The 24439-nt window shown below is 41.3% G+C and overlaps 1 protein-coding gene across 1 annotated transcript in view; it reads right to left on the reverse strand.

Annotated features, from left to right (window-relative positions):
• Window positions 1-24439, reverse strand: part of LOC115473996 (beta-galactosidase-like) — a 330129-nt gene that overhangs the window by 210404 nt on the left and 95286 nt on the right. The window contains 1 exon segment of the mRNA XM_030209251.1: window positions 23245-23425. Within this exon segment, the coding sequence (XP_030065111.1) occupies window positions 23245-23425 (181 nt within the window).

Below are 24439 nucleotides of genomic sequence, written 5' to 3' on the forward strand. Positions count from 1 at the left end.
ACACTGAGCTGCGCTTCCGCTCTCTTCAGTCACCAGCCTCTTACTGCAACTGCCAGATAGCCTCATCTCCTAGGAGACCAAGCTTTGGCTTGGGATTCCGAGCAGTGCTGACCAATCCCAAGCCTTTGCCAACATTCTAAACTCTCTAGCTGACCAGCGGAATCTTGAATAGCACAGCAAAATCTCCATTTTATTTTATAATTTCCCATAGAGTTTAATGGGAAATTATAAAATAAAATTATAACTCATTCCCAATTTCTCCAAAACACCCCAAATTTTCCCTGCCACTAAAACCCTTAATTCTCTATCTAACCATACTTTTAAATTTTAAAAATACCCCAATTTTCCTATCCGCCGCACATTATCCCCTCTAACACCCCCCCCAAAATTACCCAAATTTGTAAAACCCATTTCAAAAATTAATATACCCCTTCCTTAATCTACCCTGTCGAATTTAAGAATTTAACCCTTTATTAACCCCTTCAAATTAGCACCCCTCCAAAATACCCCCTAAAAATATTTAAATTTAAAAACTAACCCACCCCAAAAATCCAGAAAAATTCCCCGATCACAAATATGTAAACCAAATTTAAATTGAACCAACCCCTGATTTTTAAAAAATCAAAAACTGTATTTACTTAATTTAAAAATAAACAAAATAAAATTTCAGGTCAAAAGACCCCTTACCTTGTCCGTGATTTTCAGCACACTCGATGCCTACCCCCGGTTCCGGTCCCGGTTGTCCTGGGACGAAAACGGATCCAAAAATAAAAAAGAACCGAAGCCGGCCCAAAATTTAGGCCCCGGCTTCGGCCTACTCGCGAAGACGCGCGTTCGCGATACGTGCGTGTGGCGCGCCCCCATCGGGAGCACGCTCGCACGCTTCCTCTCCTCCCGTCGCCCCTCCTCTCCAACTCCAGGCCTAAAAACAGGCCTCGCTCGCTTCTTCGGCGCCTCTGCGCCCACCACCAAACCCGACCTCATTTATTCTGGTCCGGGGACGTCCCCAATCGCCCCCGAACACGAAAACGGCGGCGCCTCCGCGCCCACAATCCCGCGCCCAAACCCCGACGCGAAACGGCCCCAAAACAGGGCCCGAAGACCCAACAAGTCGCGCTGCCGGCTGCAGCTGATTCGGGGCCCCGAATCGGCCCGAAACCCCTTCCCAGCTTCCCTAACGGGCCTGAAATCGGCCCCGACCTCCGATCCCTCCCCGGACTCCCAAATTTAGGGTGCTGCTTTTTGCAACACCCCTCCTCGGCCCCAACTCAGCCCCGAATCGTCGGAGGCCCCAGACTGGACCCCGGGTAAGTTTTTTTTCTTTTCTTTACCCTAGGTTACAATAATTCTTCTTCCTGTTGCCTGACCCTCGTCTGGTATTCCCATGCCTGCTGCCTGACCTGACCCTCACCTGGTATCTGACTTCTGCCAGCAGTCTGACCTGACCTGGTCTGGTTTCCAGTCTTCCCATTCGTTGGCTGACTCTTGTGACCTGCCTGCTTTCAGCACTGTCTTCTGGCCATTCTGTCTACAGACCCTCCAAGTCCTGCTGGCTACCCGAACCAGAGGACTCAACTCTCAAGGAACGGTGGTTGGCCAGGTGAAGACCTGGGTCTATGTCAGCCGCCAGTCACAAACTCCTGGCGACGGTAAGAGCGACAGCCAGTAACATCCTCAGCATTATTTGCTATAAAACAAATATCTTCACAGAATGAACTGTGCTCTAGCTTTTAACCAAGACTTTGCAAGTCACCTTGAAACATGCTCTGATGTTTACCAATGTACTTGCTCAGCAAAACAAGAATGTTTATAAAACTTCCTGCACAATCATTTACCAGAGGCCAGGCTAACCCAGACATTGTGGCAGTGTTCAAATAGTGAAGGCTACTGGATATTAGATGAGTTAGGCATAGCAGGTTGTTTCTCATTGGTTTAAGGGTGAGAACCTATCAGGTTAGAATGGGGAATGTACTTTCACTACAATGGAGTTCCATCTGTGAGGTGCTGCAAGGATAACCTTTATCGCCCCATCACATCCATCATTAAATGGATAAAAAGTTTCATCACCACCAGAACTTATCAGGTCAAATCAACATCTTCAATATCGCCTGCGTGGCCATCAAAATGTGGAGTCCCCCAAGGCTCACCTCTATCCCCGACCCTCTTCAACCTCATGATGATTCCTCTGGCCAAATCCCTATCTAAATCTGGCCTAAATCCCTTCATCTACGCTGATGACATCACAATATTCATCCCCTTCCAATCCAACCTCACAGAAATCTCGGATAAAATAACCACTGCCATGAACATCCTAACATCCTGGGCCAACTCTTTCAAGATGAAAATGAACAAAGAAAAAACTCAATGTCTAATCCTTTCATCACAACACTCTACTCTGCTCCCAACTACCCCAGACGTTACAATCCCAATATCCGACAATCTAAAAATCCTAGGAGTAACATTAGACAAACACTTAACTTTAGACACTCAAGCAAAAGCCACGACGAAGAAGATGTTCAACATGTGGGTACTGAAAAGAGTGAAACCATTCCTCCCACAGAACTTTCCATAATCTAGTACAATCCACAGTACTTACCCATGCCGACTACTGCAACAGCATCTTCATCGGTTGCAAAGCCCAAATCATGAAAAAACTCCAAACTGCCCAAAACACAACAGCAAGACTCATTTTTGGCAAATCACGTTTCGAAAGCGCAACACCACTTCGAGAAAAGCTACATTGGCTCCCTATCAAGGAAGGAATAAACTTCAAAGCCCACACTATGATCCACAAGATTCTCAATGGCAAATCTCCAAGCTACATGTCCAACCTGATTGATCTTCCAGCCAGAAACCGGTCCAACTCCTCTTGAACATAACTTCATCTTCCCAACTGTAAAGGCCTCAAATACAAAACCTACTACGCATCCAACTTCTCTGTTATAGGCAGCCAACTCTGGAACGCCACACCTCGACATATCCGAAGGACCAGCGAACACCTACCCTTCCGAAAGCTGCTGAAGACTTACCTATTCAAACAAGCCTACCCAAACAACCCTACAAAGTCTCGAACCTAACCCACACCACAAACAATACCCACACTTCTATCCTTTCCCCACATCGCATACGTTTGTCCCACTCTTTATAACTGTGTTATCTCCATGATACTTTGTATTATCTCTGTGATACTATGCATCATACTTTGTAAGCCGCACTGAACTTGCTATTGAGCGGGAAAGAGCGGGGTATAAATGCCACAAATAAATAAATATTTTCAAAATAGTTATGTCATCCTTATGAAGAATGTTAGACAACTATGCAGTGAAGAATTTTATCTCTGCTGACATCACTTTGGGTTCGTACACAAAACTTAAAATTGAATTTGGATAAAACAAAATTTTTATTTAATTTATTCTACCTCCCAACAGGAAGCATAGCCAGGTTGAGGCGTCAGGGGGAGCAACCTGCAAATGGCGCCAAAGCCTATTTTTCACCATTTGGGAGAGCAGTCGCTCCCCTGGTAACCCATCTAGCTATGCCTCTGGATGTTGGTTAAGTACATTAAGCATTGCCACACTGGGACAGACCAAAGGTCCATCAAGCCAAGCATCCTGTTTCCAATAGTGGCCAATCCAGGTCACAAATACCTGGCAAGATCCCAAAAAAGTTCAATATATTTTATGCTGCTTATCCCAGAAATAAGCAGTGGATTTTCCCCAAGTCATTTTAATAATGGCCTATGGACTTTTCCTTTAGGAAGCTGTCCAGACCTTTTTAAACCCCGCAAAGCTAACCGCCTTTACAACATTCTCTGGCAACGAATTCTAGAGTTTAATTACACGTTGAGTGACTCCTAACATGGAACCTTGCATTACATAGCTATAGTTTGTGTTCCTCTTTACCACATGCATCACTTTGCACTTGCTCACACTAAACGTCATCTGCCATTTAGACGCCCAGTCTCCCAGACTCGTAAGGTCCTATTGTAATTTTTCACAATCCTCTCGCGATTTAACAACTTTGAATAACTTTGTGTCATCAGCAAATTTAATTACCTCACTAGTTACTCCCATCTCTAGATCATTTACAAATATGCTAAAAACAAGCGGTCCCAGCACAAACCCCTGGGGAACCCCACTATCTATCCCTCTGCATTGAGAACACTGACCATTTAACCCTACTCTGTTTTCTATCATTTAACCAGTTTTTTTATCCACAATAGGACACTACCTCCTATCACATGACTCTCCAATTTCTTCTGGAGTCTTTCATGAGGTACTTTGTCAAATGCCTTTTGAAAATCCAGATAAACAATGTCGACCAGCTCACCTTTATTCACCCTTTCAAAGAAATGTAATAAATTGGTGAGGCAAGATTTCCTTTCAGTAATTCCATATTGGCTCTGTCTCATTAATCCATGCTTTTGAATATGCTGTGTAATTTTGTTCTTTATAGTAGTCTCTATCATTTTGCCCGGCACCGATGTCAGGTTCACCGGTCTATAATTTCCCGGATCCTCTCTGGAACCTTTTTTAAATATCAGCATTACATGGGCTACCCTCCAATCTTTCGGTACCACACTCAATTTTAAAGATAAAGATAAATGAGGCCTCATTTGGAGTACTGTGTGGAGTTCTGGAGACCGCACCTACAGAAAGATATAAACAGGATGGAGTCGGTCCAGAGGGTGGCTACGAAATTAGTAAGCAGTCTTGAATGCAAAAATTATATGGACAGGCTTATGAACCTCAATATGTATACGCTGTAAGAGAGGAGGGAGAGAGAAGACATGATAGAAACGTTTAAATATCTCAAGGGCATTTATGTACAGGAAGAGGAGTAGCAGCCTAGTTGTTAGTTAAGTGGACTTTGATCCTGGGGAACTGAGTGCGATTCCCACTGCAGCTCCTAGTGATTCTGGGCAAGTCACTTAACCCTCCATTGCCCCTGGTACAATATAAGTACCTGAATATATGTAAACCACTTTGAATATAGTTGCAAAAACCTCAGAAAGGCAGTATATCAAGTCCCATTTCCCTTTTCAAATGAAGGAGAGCTCTGGAATGAGGGGGCATATGACAAAGTTAAGAGGGAGCAGGCTTAGGAGTAACCTAAGGAAGTATTATTTCACAGAAAGGGTGGTGGAAGCATGGAATGACCTCCCGGTGGAGGTGGTAGAGTCGAGGACTGTTCCAGAATTTTAAAAGGACTGGGATAAGCAAGTGGGATCGCTTAGGAACAGGAAGAATTAGGGGTTACAGAGGATGGGCAGACTGGATGGGTCATATGGCCTTTATCTGCCATTATGTTTCTATATTACTAATAATAGTTCCGCCAGTTCATTTTTCAATTCTATCAGTACTCTGGGATGAATACCATCCAGTCCAGGAGATTTGCTATTTTTCTATTTGTTAAATTGCACCATTACATCCTCTAGGTTTATAAAGATTTCAATCAGTTTCCCCCGACTCGTCAGCTTTGAATACCATTTCTGGCAGTGGTATCTCTCCCAAATCTTCCTTGGTGAAGATCGAAGCAAAGAATTAATTTAATCTCTCCGCTATGGCTTTGTCTTCCCAGATTGCCCCTTTTCCTCCTCGGTCATCTAGTGGTCCAACCGATTCTTTTGCCGGCTTCTTGCTTTCAATATACCTAAAAAAAAATTTTAATATGTGATTTTGCCTCCAACACAATTTTTTTTTCCAAAGTCCCTCTTTGCCTTCCTTATCAGTGCTTTGCATTTGACTTGCCATTCCTTCTGCTGTTTCTTATTATTTTCAGTTGGTTCCTTCTTCCATTTTCTGATTTTCTTTTAGCTCTAATAGCTTCCTTCACCTCACATTTTAACCATGCCGGCTGTCGTTTGGTCTTCCTCCCTCCTTCTTTAATACACGGAATATATTTAGCCTGGGCATCCAGGATGGTATTTTTGAACAGCATCCATGCCTGATGTAAATTTTTGACATTCGCAGCAACTCCTCTAAGTTTTTTTTTCACAGTTCTTCTCATATATATACACACTCTCTCTCTCTCTCTCTCTCTCTCTCTCTCTCTCTCTCTCTCTCTCGTGTCTGGCCGCCCCCAGTGCATCTTCAAGAGGCGAAGCCTACAAGCTCCTGCCTCCTCACCGCTAACTTGCAAAATGGAGAACCAGAAACCACACAGTGCACACTGGGAAGAACTGCTTGGGATCAGTCTGTCAAATAAGGGAGTTTTTCCTCTTATTTGGTAGTCTGGGCACAGAACAACATTTAGAGCCTGCAATCCATGTTAAAGGTTGAGTCTTGACCAATATAGTGTTCTTGTACTCAGAGAATATTTTTTATTCAGTGTGCAAGATTTTGTTTGATGAAGTTCACATGACTATCTTTTGTTTTCTATCTTTTGTTAACACCCTTGATGAAGATTCTTTCAAAAATGGCCACTTTGGGTGGTTATTTCTTAAAAATTAATAGAAATAGAATAAAATAAAACATAGAAAAGAAAATAATTTGATACCTTTTTTATTAGACTAACTTAATACATTTTTTGATTAGCTTTCGAAGGTAGCCCTTGACTGCTTTTACAAGTTGACTAACACAGCTACCACATCTCTCTACTTAAAAATTAATAAAGTTTGCTAACATGTATGCACTGATTATATGCATAAATGATTAGAATAATGGCAAAAACCTGCATATGTGCACACATTCATGTATAAATATCAAAATTCTGCCTGCTATTCTGTAAATATACAAGCATCATACATAGCATGGCCTACACCATTTCTTCAAGGCCGTGCAGCTCCATGAGTGCAGTGTCATCAGCTACTTAGAGGCCTTTCCCAGGTACCAGCTTCTCCAGACTTAGGGATCCTTTTACTAAGGTGTGCCGAAAACTGGCCCGCCCTGATGTAAATGCATGTATTGGACGCGCGCAGGTTCATTTTCCAGCACACTTGCAATAAAGGCCTTTTTTTTTTTCCTGGACATGAGGCAAAATGAAAATTGGCATACGTCCATTTTGGGCCTGAGACCTTCTCTATAAGGAAAGGCTGAACTGACTACAGCTCTTCAGCTTGAGGAAAAGACGACTGAGGGGAGATTTGATAAAGGTATATAAAATAATGCATGGAGTGGAACGGGTAGACATGAATCGCTTGTTTACTCTTTCCAAAACCACTAGGACTAGGGGCTACCAAGTAGTAAATTTAAAATGAATCAGAGAAAAGTTTTCTTCACTCAACATGTAATTAAACTCTGGAATTTGCTGCCAGAGAATGTAGTAAAAGCAGTTAGCTTAGTGGGGATTAAAAAAGGTTTGGATTGCTTCCTAAAAGAAGTCCAAAAGCCATTACTAAAATGGTCTTGGTGAAAATTCACTCCTTATTTCTAGGATAAGCAGCATAAAATGTACTGTACTTTTTTAGGAACTTGCCAGGTACTTGTGACCTGGATTGGCCACTGCTAGAAACAGGATGCTGGGCTTGATGGACCTTCGGTCTGTCCCAGTATGGCAATACTTATGTTGCATCACCCACTGACTTAGCAGTAAGGTCTCATGCATTAATCGGGCAGTAATCGAGCGCACATACAATACTGATCATTGCCCGGTTAGCACTGCGCGCTGTAAATCTTCGCAGCGCGTAAAAAATGAACTTACCACCCGGGCCATGTGGTAGTTCCGAATTGGCACGTGTTGGGCACGCGTAGGCATCTATGTGGCTTAGTAAAACCCTAAGTCATGCCTTTTCTTTTTATTGCCAAGTGAATGGTTAGACCAGCCTCCCCCTTCATTTTTTTGTGCCCAACATGTTTATGTGTAAGTATATGAGTCAGTTACCCTGGGAAGAAGATTCAGATGAACACTTTTTAAACCTTCAGGACTGTGGCAGCTAGAGTGGAAACTTCAACACTGAGCTCCTAAGCACCTCCCCTAAATTTCCCTTGTTAAAATTAAACTCTACAGCAGTATTTTTCTTTAGAGTCTTCCTTCCAGTTATGAGAAATATGATCATACTGTAATCATTATTTCCCAATGATGCCATTACTATTACTCCTTCCACCAGGTCCTGCATCCTAAATCTTGTTAATATATGGCCTGGCTTTAAGGCTACCACTGGAATAGTGATGGCCATTAGAGACAACTGAAAAAGTACTGACTAGGCCAAACAGCAAGCAAGTGATTTAATATTTGAGAATCTGCAAAAAGCAGGTCTGAACAATGAGTCCTGATACAAACTTGGTACAACTTTTAAATCCAATATAGCACCTGTAATGAAAGATCAGATGAATAAAATGGAGCTTATTAGTTTTGGTATACAATGATACAGAGGTAATACAGAGTTCATGAGATGGTATGAAAAGTATGAAAAGTATTGCAGCCGGAAGATGAGAAACTGTTATCTCAACGCTTCCCAAAACATGTTGATAATTAGCAGTAGCTGAGAACGGAAGGAGTTGGGTACATCAGATAGCAGATCGCGTGGGAAAGTATGATCTCAGAAAGTGAGAAAGATTAGGAGCAAGGTTTCTCACCATTCACTTCTATGGAGAAGATAGAGTATAAAAGAGGGGAGATTTTGGCTTAGTTTGAGAGTCCTCTCCAAAGCTTCTGTCAGACGGCGAAGCCCTGTGCGGCTGAAACCAGAATCTGATGTCTGTATTTGTATCAACTTGAAGACCTGTGTTTGGGTAAGAAATAAAATGTATCTATCTATCTAAACCTATCTCTGTCTTTATTTTTATTGATTCTATCTTCTCTTTACCTTACATTTAGCCTACAAGGTAGATCATATACAAGTGACACTCAGTCTTTGCAGAAACTTAGACAGATGTTTAATAAGATTTATGTGGGAACATAAATGGCCCAGAGTATATCTAGATCCAGAAAAAAAAACAGAAAGCAGTAATTATGGGAATTAGTTTTCAATTACGGCTCCTAATGCCACCCCCTGGTGATTGGGTGACAATGGAGGTTAGAGAAACTATACAGAACCTGATATATGAAATAAGTACCTTTAGTCCCCCGTGTGACGGAGTCAGAAAGAGGTCTATAAGAGGAGGGAATTAAAAACAGTGGTGAGCCCCGAACGCTGACAGTACTCGCTATCCTTCTTTATCTTCTTTTGAACGCAAGAGGGGATACTTAATTTTGTGCGTTCAAATGTTCTCTGTTTCTCTCTGTTACTTTATTTTCCTTCTCTCTCTTTCTCTCATACTCACCTGCCTCTCCCTGCCGCTACTTTCTGTCCTTCTGCCTCACACGTACATTGCCCATTAGAGGGGTATTGGGCACTAATGTTCTGTCCGTTCTCACCCCTACTTTAAATACTCTTCTATTTTTCTGTCTTTTTACTTTCTTCCCTGAACGTCTTGCTGCCTTGCGCTGCACTAATGCAGTGGGGTTGAATATTTGTGTTCAAACCTTCGTTTCTGTCTTTCAATATTCTGTTCTGTTTTTTCTCACCCTCTTTTCTTTCTCCTATCCTGTCCATCTCTTTGATTTGCGTGATGTGCGCAAGACTGTGCTTGTTGTGTGAATGAAGCATAACAACGAATCCAGGCGACTGCGATTTGGGTTTTGCCGTAAGTTTATTTCAATGTTCAAAATCTTTGGATTGGTCTTTATGCTAGCATTCTCGCTTAACAATCCTTAGAGATTGCGCATTTTCTGTTTCCCATCCCACCCTGTGTTCTGTCTTAATCCCTCCTTTTCAAATCCCTGTCCCCTTGTTATTCTGTTCTTTCTTCTTCTGTCGACCTTACTTTCCTCCCCAATCCCTTTTCCTGTTCTCCTTCATCCTAACTTCTTCTACCTATCTCTCCTATTAGTCCCCTGGGTCTAATCCTGCTCTTTTCTCTTCTGTATGTTCCCGTATCGAGGGAATTTCCTTTACTCTAGGAGAACAGCACGCTTTCAGATTGCTCTCCTCTAAAATCCTTCTGGTTTCTCTGTTCTTATAACCACTCCTCAAAACTGACAGCCCCCACCTTTTCACATCTGCTATTGCCTTCATTCTGTGTGTGCGACAGTTATCCACGAGATTCTTTTTACGTCTCGGGACTGTCCCTTTTATTATTCCTCCTCATTTTTTTCCTATTGGAAACAGTAATTACGGTGTTCAGCTTTGTAGCTGCTTACCGTCGTCCAACTGCTGTTTTCCTCTTATCTAATCAGTTCCTTCAGTCTTCTGAACTATGCTTTCTCTCTAACCACTCAGCCCAGACACACCCCCCCTTCCTGTCCACACTTTTCTCGGCTCTTTTTCATAGTGCAGCATGAATAACTGCGTAGTATCTCTTATTCCGTTCTTTTTTCTTTTGCATCTTCGTGTGTGTCTCTGCACTCCGTCTGATTTGGATTTTTGTGTGACCTATACTGTTCCGTCTCTGCTTTCTTTATTTCTCATCTCTGTATGCCGTGGTCATACAAATCTGGCTTAGCTTTTTCACTTTGAAGCGCATTTCCTGTTCTTTATTATTTACTGCGTGGTTCAACTGATTGCTCTTTTTCACAGCTGTTCAGTCCTGTGCTCTCACCCCACCCCCATAGCCATTTTTCTTTCCTTAAGTCCAATCTGAATCCCTTCCTCCACAACATTTTGTTCTTGTCCCCCTTTTTCTGCCACAATAATCCTCCCTGCCCTCCTCTCTGGTGTTCTACCGACTCCTACACTATATGTCTGTGGTCCGTGTAAAATTTATAAGGCTGTGGCCCGCACGGTACCAATTGGGGTAACTTGATACCTTACATACACCTTTTTGGCTTCTTGTGCAAACCAGAAATCTTTTTTTTTTTATTTTTTGATTTCCTATAAAACTATTCTTTTTCCTTCTCAGTCCTATGTGGTGTCAGTTTTAATTTTCTTTCCGGAACAAAGCTTGTTATATTACTAGTAACTGTCAATATTTGATATATATACTCCCTCTTGGGCTTCGAATCTGCCTTTGTAAATCTATTTAAACTTGCCCGAAGAGTTGTAAGTTCTAAACCCCTTTTTTTTTCTCACATTTTTTTTGATATCCTTATCCAGGCTTCCGAAACTGCCATTTCTTTCGGTAGCTTTTAAAGGTTTTCCCTAACAAGTGCTGTAGTTCACTATCTCAAGGACATGAAAATCTGGGAAGATTGCCCACTTTAGCTGCCTTATCAGTCCAGCACTGCTTTGGCAGAGGAGGCTCTACAGTTCACTTTTAAAAGCTAAGAAAGTGATTTTTTTTTCCCTCTTTTCCGTTCGTTTTTGTCCCTGTTCTATGCTGAAGTGGTACAAGTTAAACAGTCATTTACACAGGTATTCTTTTTAACCTCTCACTGCCTATCCTCTGTCAACTGTATTGCTCCTAAATCCATCTAACTAACTCCCTCTCATATCTTTTTCATATCATTCAACTCCGGTTTCCCCTCGAAATTGGTACAACTTTTTCTTCAACATATTCTCGACTTATGCAAGGGTCCTTCCCTTAACGCCGATGAGATTATCTGATTCTCTGGTATGTTTCCTTAGCAGGTATCATAATTGTAAAATTACTTATCTTTTCATGCCTCATGCTGCCAAGTCCGTTATACGTGCACCTCTGAGCATGTAAGATTGTACGGATGTATTTCTGCTTTCACTTTTAAAATTATGGCACTGCATTTTAGTCTTACTCTGCATTCTCCTTTTATCAGGGCATACTTTTTTCTCCTCTTTTGTGTCATTTTATTAGGACGTTGTCTCCCACTCCCCAATGTTTCTGCTCATATTGCTTTGACTTTTGGCCGTTGCCCTCTATTTCATTTCATTTCCCTTAAACAAATGCTTTCTCATTCTGTCTCTGAGTCATGATTTTAACCCCGAGACAGGTTTTTCTTTCTTTTTGTGCTGCAAGTGACAGTTTGATAGACCTTATCGTGCCACACCTTCAAACATACATTACTTGACTTTCCCCTTTAAAAACCGGCTCTCTCCTTCTTTGTCCTAGTGGCCCCCCCCCCATGACTTATACTGTAAGACACTTCCCTTCTGGTTTTTGTTCTCCTTTTCCTATAACATCCACGTCAACATTAAATCCTTATAACAATTTTCTGTAAACCTCTTTGATGTTCTGGTTCTTCTTAAACTCTCTACAGGATTACTGCTAAATCATATTAAAAGTTTTACTTCCCAGAAGCAGTCTTTTAACCACAATGTTACCCTCTAGATAAGATTCTCGTATGCTTTGGATCTCCGATACTCTGGTTCTAGTTTCTTGTACTCTATTTTAATGGTGTACTCGTTTAAAAGAAATATAAGTTACAGCCCCAGCACCGTACTATCGTGTTAGTTTAATACAAGCCTGCTTATCTTCAGGAAACATTGATTTTTGAACAGTATTATAGATTGTCAGAATTATAAATTGTCCTCATATTTAAGTCCCATTTTAAGGACTATATTATAACGTTATCTACAAGAAATACTACACTTCCCCGCTTGCATTGTGATTTTCGTCCTGGCTTATTTTAAACACTTGTAATAATGAGCTAGGTTATAATATTTCTTGATGAATATTTCCACGTTCTAAGAATGACAATCACTTTTAAATAATATGGTTCTATAATGTATTAAATTGTGTAAGTCTTTATAAAAAGTTTTCTGTTTTTACTCGACAGCATTGTAAACCGGGATCCAACACAGAAAGTCACATAAAATTACAGTGGTTTATTGTTACATTAAGAGCTAGATAATCCCTTGTATAACTTATATGATAGTAGAAGTATTATGTACTATATAGAAGCATTCCTTTACTTTTACCTTAATAGATATGCATATAAAATAAGTTTTACCTTTTTGGTTGAGAAGATGATGGCTGCGTGCCATGATAATACAGCGTTACTTCACTTCTTCAGTTATTTCCTGTTGGTTCTTTATAACCCTGCCTTATCTTTCCTTCTAATGCTGCAGCTGTTCTGTTTGTCATCATTTGGACATATCATTTCAGTCACTGACTAGTATGTATGTTTTATGCCGAATCATTAGAAGTTCTTGGTGTAAGAATCACATGTTTTAATTTGTTTTTTTCCCCTTTCACCTGTTTAGCCACAAAAGCTTCCTGCCATTGCATTCGGGTTTATTTTATTTATTATGTTCCTTTTCTGAGTGTAATTTGTCATATTTATAGGTATTAACTTGTCATCTTTGCACCACGATTTTGGCGTCCTGTTTGACAATTTATTGAATTACATGCTTCTCTTATGTTTTCCCGTCTAGATGCTACTTCCAACCTATCCAGTACCCGCCCCAAAAGCATTTAATATGTATTTAACTTTATTTCATTTATTCTAGGGCTATAGCTCCGGACTACACATGTTATAATGTCTTTGTTAATATACATTTTCTTGCCTTTTGTTGAAATCGGTGTTCCAGTTACATATATGGTTCTCCCCTGTTCCTCTTATTATAGTATGTAGTAGTTTCATGTCTTGTTTAAAGTCTATATTTAGATGCCATATACAGCTCCCAACCTACCCTTACAGCTTATTTTGGCCTTACATTACAAATTAGGTAGGCCCAGTTTTTACTATATAATATGTACACTTTATTTTTATTTCGTGGCTGGATCCTTAAAGTCTTCTGGATCGGCCGCCGCCCATAAGGTGCCCAAAAGTTTTTTTCCTGTTACAGGCTAAACTCCTTTTAATGATCCACACCCACCCCTCTTTTCCTTTTCTGAAGTATATTTTAGGGACTCTTCCCTGATACATACTATACCCTTACTCTCATTCCTATTTGTGTTACGCTAGAACCATTGGCTTACGTACCGATGCCCGGCGAAAGGTAAGGGGAAGGGCTTACACCCCTCTACGGGGCAAAATTTTTGTCCCTTGGATGGATGACGGTACCTAAATTGTTAGGGATTGGGCCATTAATACCACCCAGTTTTCAGGGTGTGCCCGGCCCCCCAGTCTATAACACTTGCCTCTTTTCCAATTAGGCTAGAACCTGTAGCACCGGTACTCCTGAGGGACGCCTCTGTGCCGTTTCCTACTAGCTAGTCTAATCAGAGGTCGTAAATTTATAGTTTGATTAATTGAAAACCCAGTGGGAGCTGGTTGAAGCGTTTAGGGTTCTTGTCACAGTTGATGCGTTTTTGATGCGTTTAAGGCTCCTAGCACGTGAAAACTCATTGGGTTACTGCCTTCCGGATTCACTGTACCTTTTTCACGGGTACTTGAATCCCTTGATGGGTGCACTCCCTGATTTAGGGCTCTACCAGTGAGCGTGTATTGTGGCTCCTGGCACCGGGGATGCGTGTATTTTGGCTCCTGGTGGTTGATGAAGCGTTTAGTGGGCTCTTGACTAGAGTGGTTGATGAGGCGCTTATTTGGCTCTTGACCAGAGGCTTACCCTGGAAGGCAGTATTTATACATAGTTGCATACACACTAGCGTATATTCTTATCTTTACCTTTATCTTAATATGAATTATCTATACCTCTCCTCTGTATGTCGACTAGTATGTAGATCTTTATGCCGACTGATCATTTATATTTTAGACCTCCTACACAGAATTTGAGTATAATAGAAGACACGTGAGTATCGCATGCTCTTGTAAACTATTGGCGTACCGCCCCTAGCTCTTTTCATAATTCTACTGTATTCTCTGAAACCTTGGTCCTAGGACTGTGTTCAAAATCGGGTTCTATAGCGGCTCTGAAAAAAATTATTATATAATTTATTTTCACTATTATACAACTATACAACTATCACTGATACTTATTTTGTCCCGTCCTTAACTTATGGCTTCAAACCACTGGTTCTAGGCCTGGGTTTCATGTATATTTGCTCTAGCCCACAGTTATCTACCTACGTTCTAGATCATTGCTGAAATTCCACCATTGGATATTTTAATCAATATGATCACCCTCACACCACCCCCTCCTGGGGAGAGGGTGCTAAACTTTTCCCGAGCTGCAAATCTTTTCCCCCTGCTGAATAGAATGTCAGCTGGTCTTCCTCATACAGAGTATATTACTACTCCCCTGTCTGCAACTGAGCTGAATGACCTTGTTCTGCGACTCCCGAATATTACTAAAGGAGGGAACAAGTGGCTACTAAAACTACAACAGGCCACTCTAGGGACAGCTCTTTCAGTAGGAAATATGAAGGCCATATTGGGCAGGACCGCCCATGCTAGCATCACTGATTTGTTCACACAAGCAGGCTATGCTGAACTTGTGACTGAGAATCAGTATGATAGTGCCCCCTTGACAGTGATTAAAGAAAAATTGTTTCAAGAGATACGTACTTCCTTCCCTGCCCAGAAAGATTTCTCCGTCATCACTTCACAACGATGGGAGGTGGGGTCAGAACTGATTGAAGCTTACCTAATTAGGATGCAGCAGTTGTTTCATGATGAGATTGAGGAAAGATTTGACTCAGACAATGCTCTCCCTGTATTCTATTACTTACTTAAACAGACCTTACCCTCTAAGGTCAGGAAGAACCTAGATAAGACGATAGGTTTACAACACATGGAATGGCCACAGGTTCGGGAACATGTCCTTCACTATTGTAGGCAACAAATTGAGAATAGGCAAAGAGAGGTCCGCCGGGACCAGGTTTTGCACAGGAATCTCACAATGTTGCAGATTGCTGATTTGAAGGCTAAGATGTCCTCTAAGATCAGCCCCTCCACACCTTCTAGTTCTAGCACCCCGTCCACCCTATATTTGCTTTCCTCTCCTCATGGCACTAGGTACCCTGTTATCCTTAGTTCCAGTTCACCTACTACTTGCCCTCGTGTTTACCCTGATTTGCCAGATTATGAAAAACATAACCCCCAATTCAGGTATGCTGACAATCGCAGAGGCCTTAAAGCTGGAAACCAGGATTCCCAATCTAGTCCCTATCGCCGTGCTAGTGTGACATGTTTCCGTTGCCGTCAAATTGGACATTATGCATCTAAATGTCTTCTGCCAGTTCAACATTGGCCCAGAAATCAAAATCGCCCACCCCACCCGTCCATAATGACTAGGCGTATTCCGAACCCGATCTGATTTTGTAGTTCACAGTTACTCATAGTACTCAGCTCCTCATTTAGTATCCAGAAACCATTTCTCTGTATATGTATTGGTGTGATGTTTCTGTTTCTATTACAGGTGACATGTTTTTATTTTATATTTCTCTTGGTTTCATTGCATTTGTATAATTATACCATACAAATGACCTAACTAAGTCAGCAAGTTAATTATTTGCTTTTATGCATACCTTCCCTGGGGAGTCCTTATCAACTGCAGGGGTGAGCGATCCCCAGAGGATATTCATTTTATGTCTATTTATATATATATACCTGAACTGACTTATTTATGCCATTTTACTTTATACGAGATCCCTTTTAAATAAAAGCTGTATATTGCTCATTGTTAAAATGTTTTCTGCTTTAACTATTAAGCTGTTTAAATTGATGTGACATTTACTTCTTTAGTTTTTTATGAATATAAAGCCTTCATTTTTGAAATCTCTCTATGATATGTGTGACATCTGAAAGCTTTTCATTATTTCCTTGTCTAAGAAAGAAGAAATATTTAATAACCATTATCTGTTATATGGAATGAATGCGAGAAATATTCCCTTGAACTGGCCATTTGGGGGAGCATTTTGCGCTGATCATAGATTTTATAGTATTCTTGGACTGAGAATTGGTGAAGCTTTCAGACATAAATTGGGAAAATTATACACTCCACTTTCTGATTCCTTTCTATTTAAAACAGGTTATCACAATATGGCAACTATTACTCTTTTTATTTGTGTGCAGCGGTCCTGGAATTTATGCTTTGTGTATTTAACTAACACCTTGCTTCAACTAACTCTTGCCGCGTGGTGGATTTGTCTTGAAGCGATATGCTTCTTCCTACTTCTTTGTCTGATTGAAAAGGGTTACTTAAACTCTATGTGAAGGTCAATCACTGGTGTCTGCACTTTTGAATGTTTTTTTCATTTGTCTTTTTCAAGGAACCTTTTTCTGGCATTGCCTTCTGAATATGCCTTGCTGCAATTCAGATGTATCATATTTTGTTTTTTTATTATTAAGCCTATTTTTATCTTACACCCTTCAGGGTGCTTTTTTAATTTTTTCCATTCTCAATGCTTTGTTTTTTTCCATGCCTCCTTCCTGGACCCCATTTATACCCACGACCCGCCTCCTAGCATTCTGACTTCTTTCAATAACTTAACCACATAAATTGCACTACTGGTCTGTTTAAGTTTTGCCTTTCCCCAGATGGAGGAGACGACTGCTAGCAAAGAAGAGCTACCCGATAATGTATCTGATCTGAAGGCTATGTTGCAGCAAAGAATCGCTAAATTAAAAGACAGATGCACAGACCCCAACATTACCTGGTGTGAGAAACGAGACATTATTCAGCGTGAGTTTCGACAGATGCATCAATTGGTCCATGAGCAAAAGAGATAGGCTCTCCACTTGCTGGAGTTACACAAAGCTTTGGCCTCTACCCTTCTTTCTGAATCATCTAACTCGTAAGTCCTGCTGGCCTCCTGCAGCTGAGGGCTCAACCCTTGGTGAATGGTAGTCATCGTAGGTGAAGATTCCATATCTATTGGCGATAGATTGCGATGCATTGCCCTCCATACGTCAATAGTTGAACATTTACCATCATCTCTAAATTTTAATTGTTTTTTTTAATCTTCTCTTTTGTTCCATATACTTTACCATTGTTATTTGATCATGCCTTTGTAATAATTACCAATCTGTCTTGCATTTATGTAAATTGGCTTTTCATTATTGAACCCTTCTGGGTTCCCTTTTGCTTTTGCACCTAATTAGCACTGTTTTCTCCATGTTGACATTGTCTTTCATGTCTATTCAATTCACACTGATTATGCCCACTAAAATATAGCAATGTATCATTCAGGCATACAGTTATTTTGCTTATTCCTTTGCCAGCCTCTGGCTCTTGATGGACTGATTATGATGGTGTATGCCTAGAATAAAGACATGAAAAGATCCCACTTTGTACACCACAAGTACGTCTTCAAAATCTATCCTGGCCCAAATGATGTTAGATCCCCCAAGGTTGTGGCAATGACCTTTACACCTTGCAAACTACTGGACCACAAGTCTTGGGTCCATGTGAAAGATATACGTGTTTACTCAGCCATAGAACCAGATGTTACATCTCAAGACCGGCAACTTCCTTCAGCAAGCCAGCCTGAAAATCCAGCCCTGTTAGATCTTCCAGATCTTCGTCCAGATTCTTCAACGCTTCCACCGCCTCGACCATGTTCGATGAAAGAAACTTTTGAACTGATACTTAATTTGAGAACTACTGTTGCTGTTTATGGACATTATAGATTCATATTATGTTTTATTTTCAGTTTAGCAGCAATCCTGTCTAGATATTGAAAAGGTTTTATTTTTATTTTCCTATTATTTCCTTTAATTGTTCTAATTGTTTTTCCACGAGTTTCCCCGTCATTTCTGTTTATGTAATTTAAATTGAAGTTGATATTGTTCAGATACAAGGGTAACATCAAACCCTAATACTGGCTAAGATATCATAATGTAGATGTAAACTCTGTTAGTATCAACCTGTTATGCAATTGTTTAACTTTGGTGTAGGCTTACTTGAGCTGCATGTCTTTCTGTAGGTTTGACTAAGCTCCAAGAGGGGTAACGGATATATACAATGCTTCCCATACTTCCAGGTCATTATGCATATGTCAAGATCCATGCATGACCTTGGTTAATATAAATTTTCCTAGGATTGACCATTTTTGCTGTATGAGGCAACCTCATACTTGCTATCCACTTATTAGTGCTCATGATTGGATGCCAATGATGAGTACTAGTAAGGTCCAGGAATCCCGACCTGTTTAAGGATTCTGAATACCTACAACCTTAAACAGCCTATTAGTATGATCCACCTGAAATTGCTATTACCCGCATACCTATATTTCATGGGATTTTGTAAATGAGCTCATGGATTAGTCCCATTCATAAAAACATTTCTCGCTACAGGTTTGAGTAAGTCTCAACCGAAAACTAAACAAATTGTACCAGTTGATCTTAAGACTCAGATAATTTGATGGCCTCATAGAATACCTTCTGGAACGGATGGTACCAAGGTACGTTAACCCTGGTGTCACCCTATGGGATAGGGTGAAGAGGGGAATGTTAATATATGGCCTGGCTTTAAGGCTACCACTGGAATAGTGATGGCCATTAGAGACAACTGAAAAAGTACTGACTAGGCCAAACAGCAAGCAAGTGATTTAATATTTGAGAATCTGCAAAAAGCAGGTCTGAACAATGAGTCCTGATACAAACTTGGTACAACTTTTAAATCCAATATAGCACCTGTAATGAAAGATCAGATGAATAAAATGGAGCTTATTAGTTTTGGTATACAATGATACAGAGGTAATACAGAGTTCATGAGATGGTATGAAAAGTATGAAAAGTATTGCAGCCGGAAGATGAGAAACTGTTATCTCAACGCTTCCCAAAACATGTTGATAATTAGCAGTAGCTGAGAACGGAAGGAGTTGGGTACATCAGATAGCAGATCGCGTGGGAAAGTATGATCTCAGAAAGTGAGAAAGATTAGGAGCAAGGTTTCTCACCATTCACTTCTATGGAGAAGATAGAGTATAAAAGAGGGGAGATTTTGGCTTAGTTTGAGAGTCCTCTCCAAAGCTTCTGTCAGACGGCGAAGCCCTGTGCGGCTGAAACCAGAATCTGATGTCTGTATTTGTATCAACTTGAAGACCTGTGTTTGGGTAAGAAATAAAATGTATCTATCTATCTAAACCTATCTCTGTCTTTATTTTTATTGATTCTATCTTCTCTTTACCTTACATTTAGCCTACAAGGTAGATCATATACAAGTGACACTCAGTCTTTGCAGAAACTTAGACAGATGTTTAATAAGATTTATGTGGGAACATAAATGGCCCAGAGTATATCTAGATCCAGAAAAAAAAACAGAAAGCAGTAATTATGGGAATTAGTTTTCAATTACGGCTCCTAATGCCACCCCCTGGTGATTGGGTGACAATGGAGGTTAGAGAAACTATACAGAACCTGATATATGAAATAAGTACCTTTAGTCCCCCGTGTGACGGAGTCAGAAAGAGGTCTATAAGAGGAGGGAATTAAAAACAATCTTAAAGTAGTACCCCCTTTGATCAGTTCCAGGACCAGCTGCTCCAAGGAGCAGTCATTTACCTCCCTAGTATGTGTTCATGAGACATTTACCCAAAAATTGGGATAACTGAAGTGTCCCATTAATGTGGTTCCAAAATTTGTTAACCTTCATTTTGCCACCTCTTCACCCTGTCCAGATGGATACTAATGATCCCACGAGCCTTTAACACAGATCTGCATAAACAACTAATAAATAAACTGAGTGCCCTCAGTCCAGAACATGAAGTGACTGGGTTAGGAATTGGTTGAGTGAAAGAGGACACAGGGCAGTGATAAAATGGAGATTACTCTGAGGAAAGGGGTGTTACTAGTGGTGTGACACAAGGTTCAGTTCATTTTAACCTTTTTGTAAGCAATTTTGCTGAAGGACTGTCTGGTAAGGTTGGTCTCTCTGCTGATGATACCAAAATCTGCAATAGACACCCCTGATGGTGTGGATAACCTGAGGAAGGACTTAAAGAAGCTTGAAGAATGGTCTGGAATTTGGCAGCAAAGATTCAATGCTAAAAAATGCAGGGTCATGAATTTAGGCTGCAAAAATCCAAGGGAATGGTACAATTTAGAGGAGGGCTTGGGTGTGATCTTAAGGTGGCCAGACATATAGAAAAGTCGACAGCAATAGTTATGATGCTTGGGTGCATAGGAAGAGGATTGGCCAGTAGGAAAAAGGAGGTGATTATGCCCCTGTATAAGACTCTGGTGAGACCTAACGTAGAATATGGTGTACAGTTCTGGAGACTGCACCTTCAAAAAGACAAACAGGATGAAGTCTGTCCAGAAGGTGGCTACTAAAATAGTCAGTAGTCTTCATAATAAAGTGTAAGAGGACAGACTTAAAGATCTCAACATGTATTCTTTGAAAAAATAAATGTTGGAGAGGGGAGATATGATGAGCCATTTAACAGCTATGAGGCATAAATACACCGGAGGAATTGAAAAGAAGCTCTGGAATGAGGGGACAAAGGATGAAGGTGACAGGGGTTAGACTCAGAAGTAACCTGAAGAAATACTTCATGGAAAGGATAGTGAATTTATAGAATGGGGAAATGGTGATGAAGACTATAGTAAACTTTAAGCACACAGGATCTCTAAGGAGAGGAAGGGAAAGTAGATGACATGGATGGGCAGATTGGATAAGCCATACATTATTTATAACAAGTACTCACCTTAGTTGAACCTTCTTACAAACTGTCGGCTGGAGGGCATTCTAATTCGACATGCACCATGTTTCACTGATTCTGCATCAAGGAACCCCCTTACAAAAAGCCCAATCCATCCCACCAACTATTCCCTTTACAGTCGGCAGGATGGATTGGGATGAATGTAAGGGGGTTTCTTGAATCAGCATCAGCGAAACATGGATCAGAATGCTCCCCAGTCAGCAGTTTGTAAGAAGATTCAACTAAGATGAGTACTTATTAACAATAATGTATTGATACAAATGTTTGCTATAAAATATAGAAATAAGAAGATAAAAGGGAACCGATGAAGTGCATAAATGTCAGAAGAAGCAAAACAATTCAAGTGGCACTACTAAAAGTTCACACAGAAACAATGATTATATCAAATGTATAAAGAGTGATACCTTGTATTTTACAAAATATACATGTGCATTGTCACTCCACCCCAGCTCAGTCCAAACCATACCCCCTGGAACACATACACAGAGATCACTTGAAGAAGATACACTACTTCCACATGCCTACTGTTATGATTCTGCTAAGACAGGCAGGGGAATGACTGGGACTCACTTCTGATTGGCCTGTTAGGGATTGAGCTGATGTCTGAGGCAGCAGACGTCAGAGATCAGATCTATTTAAGCCTACCTTTCCCTTCAGTCTATGCTGTAGCGTTTGATCCCGGTCATCTGAAGCCTGCTACCTTCTGTCTGTGCTAGTAGCACACCATGCTTTCTTGGGAGTTTGTTTACTCCTCTCTTTGCTCATAGCTTCTGTGTGTGCTGGTTGTTCCCAGCTTATGCTTGTTTGTTCCCCTAGCTAAGCTGCTTTCCCTGATTACCTTGCTCCCCTGCACCTGTGGGTGCTCTGTCTGTGTGTGCTGCTGAGTTCTGATAGGAACACTGTTTGTGTTCTTCCTTTGTTAGCTTTAAACCGTTGACTACAGTGTAAGCCCTGCTTCTTCCTGACACAAGTGTCGTTAGAAGCCCTTCCCTTTAGCCTGCTTTAACTCTTTGTCTGCTGTGGTTGTCTCCAGAGTCCTGTAAGCTTATCCGTCAGGTGTATGTAAAGGCAGCTTTCCCTGTTTGCTTGCTTTTTCCCTTTGTCTCTAGTGTCTGTTATTTGACTCTGTGGCACAGCCTTGTGTGTGGTTTCCCTTGAGGGCTGAGTGGCACAGTCCTGTGTATTCCTATAAGTGGTTTCCCTTAATCCTTGAGTTCTGTGTAGCACAGCCTTGTGTATTCCTTTAGGTGGCTTCCCTTTTCCCTTGGGTGTTGTGTGGCACAGCCTAGTGTATTTGTGTGCTGTATGATACAGCCTAGAGTGTTCATGTGGAGCTTCGCTCCTATAGAGTCTGTGTCCCATTCTGTCCTTGGCTTTCTCTTCCCCTGGCCGTAGCCTGTACCTGCTAGCTTCTTGTCTGTCACCCTTCCCTTGTGTCTAGCTAGCGCTGTGTGTGTTGCATGTGCTCCAGTCCCTCCTGGGACCCCTCGTTGTCCTTTTTCCCTTCCCTAGTGTGTGACTCGGTTCCAGATTGGCAATAAGGCCCGTACACTTGGACTCTGTACGAGTGGGTTTCCGTTCGGCCGTAAGGCCCACCTGAGTGGTCTATCTTTTCTGCTGGTACTGGTTGAGTGTCCTGAGTGTGCAGGGCTTTGTGGCTGTGGGTAGCGCTTGTTTGGTCCACCCTAAGCCTTGGCCAAGATCCTTCCTAAGCCTCGGCATAGGCGCAAGGGCTCATGAACAGATTAACACCTTTATGCATGCTTATACCACCATGCAATTTAAAAGAGACCTTTTCCACATATAAGAGAGGCTTACAAGCGGAAACACTTTTATAAAGTTACCCCCCTACATCAATGAATAAGACAGCCCATCGCTGCCATGATGGACCACAGCCAACCTGGTCCGAAGTCCACGGTTACATACAGTCCCTGCAGAGCACCGCACCTCAGCAAGCCAACATCAGCCCCATCTGTGGTGAACAGTATCACCTCATCTCCCAGATGCTGACGGAACAGTTTCACAAGGTGACGGAGGTAATCATAATCACAGGTAAAGTAGCTTCCATATTCATTTTCAACCTACAAGAAATTATACATAAAAATATTAACATAAATTGTAGGATTAACGCATGGCTGACAATTGGGCTCATTTTCAAAAGAGAAAAACGTCCAAAAAGTGGCATAAGTCTGCATTTAGATGTTTTTTTCACAAAAACGTCCAAATCAGCATTTTCAAAACCTACTTCTTAGATGTTTTTCTCTGAAGTCCATCAGAAGTGCGTTCAAATCTCAAGAGGGAGTGTCAGGGGCATGTTCAGGGCGGAATCTGAGTGTTCCTAAGACTTGGACATTTTTCAGCCATAATGGAACAAAAGAAAAACGTCCAGGACTAAAACTTAAGACATTTTGAGCTAGACCTGTTTTTAAAACGAATAAGGCACAAAAAGATGCCCTAATTAACCAGATGACCACTGGAGGGATCAGGAATGACCTCCCCTTATTCCCCCAGTGGTCACTAATCCCCTCCCACCCCAAAAAAATGTGATGAAAAACATTACTTGACAGTCTCTGTGCCACCCTCAGATGTTATACTCAGGTCCATCAGAATAGCATGCAAGTCCCTGGAGTAATCTAGTGGTGGGTGCAGTGCACTGCAGATAGATGGACCCAGGCCCATACATCTCCCTACCTGTTACATTTGTGAAGGAAACTGTGAGCCCTCCAAAACTCACCAGAAACCCACGGTACCTACATATAGGTGCCCCCTTCACACGTAAGGGCTATGGTAGTGGTGTACAGTTGGGGTAGTGCGTTTTGGGGGGCTTAGCACACAAGGTAAGGGAGCAATGGTGAGATGTGTACCTGGCAGCATTTTACGAAGTCCACTGCAGTGTCCCCTAGGGTGCCCTATTGTTTTCCTGGGATGTCACTTTTCCATTAATCTACCCGATGCCAAGCTTTCTATTATTTATAACATTGCAACTGAAGCTTTTATCTCTTCAGTGCACGTAAATGGTTTCATCCATGTGTGGATTCTCTGATGGCGTGTGAGGCATTCTTTTCAACCAAAGCTTTTACCACACTCAGAACATG

This window comes from Microcaecilia unicolor, chromosome 1, assembly GCF_901765095.1.
Source record: "Microcaecilia unicolor chromosome 1, aMicUni1.1, whole genome shotgun sequence".
In the NCBI taxonomy this organism is placed as follows: Eukaryota; Metazoa; Chordata; class Amphibia; order Gymnophiona; family Siphonopidae; genus Microcaecilia; species Microcaecilia unicolor.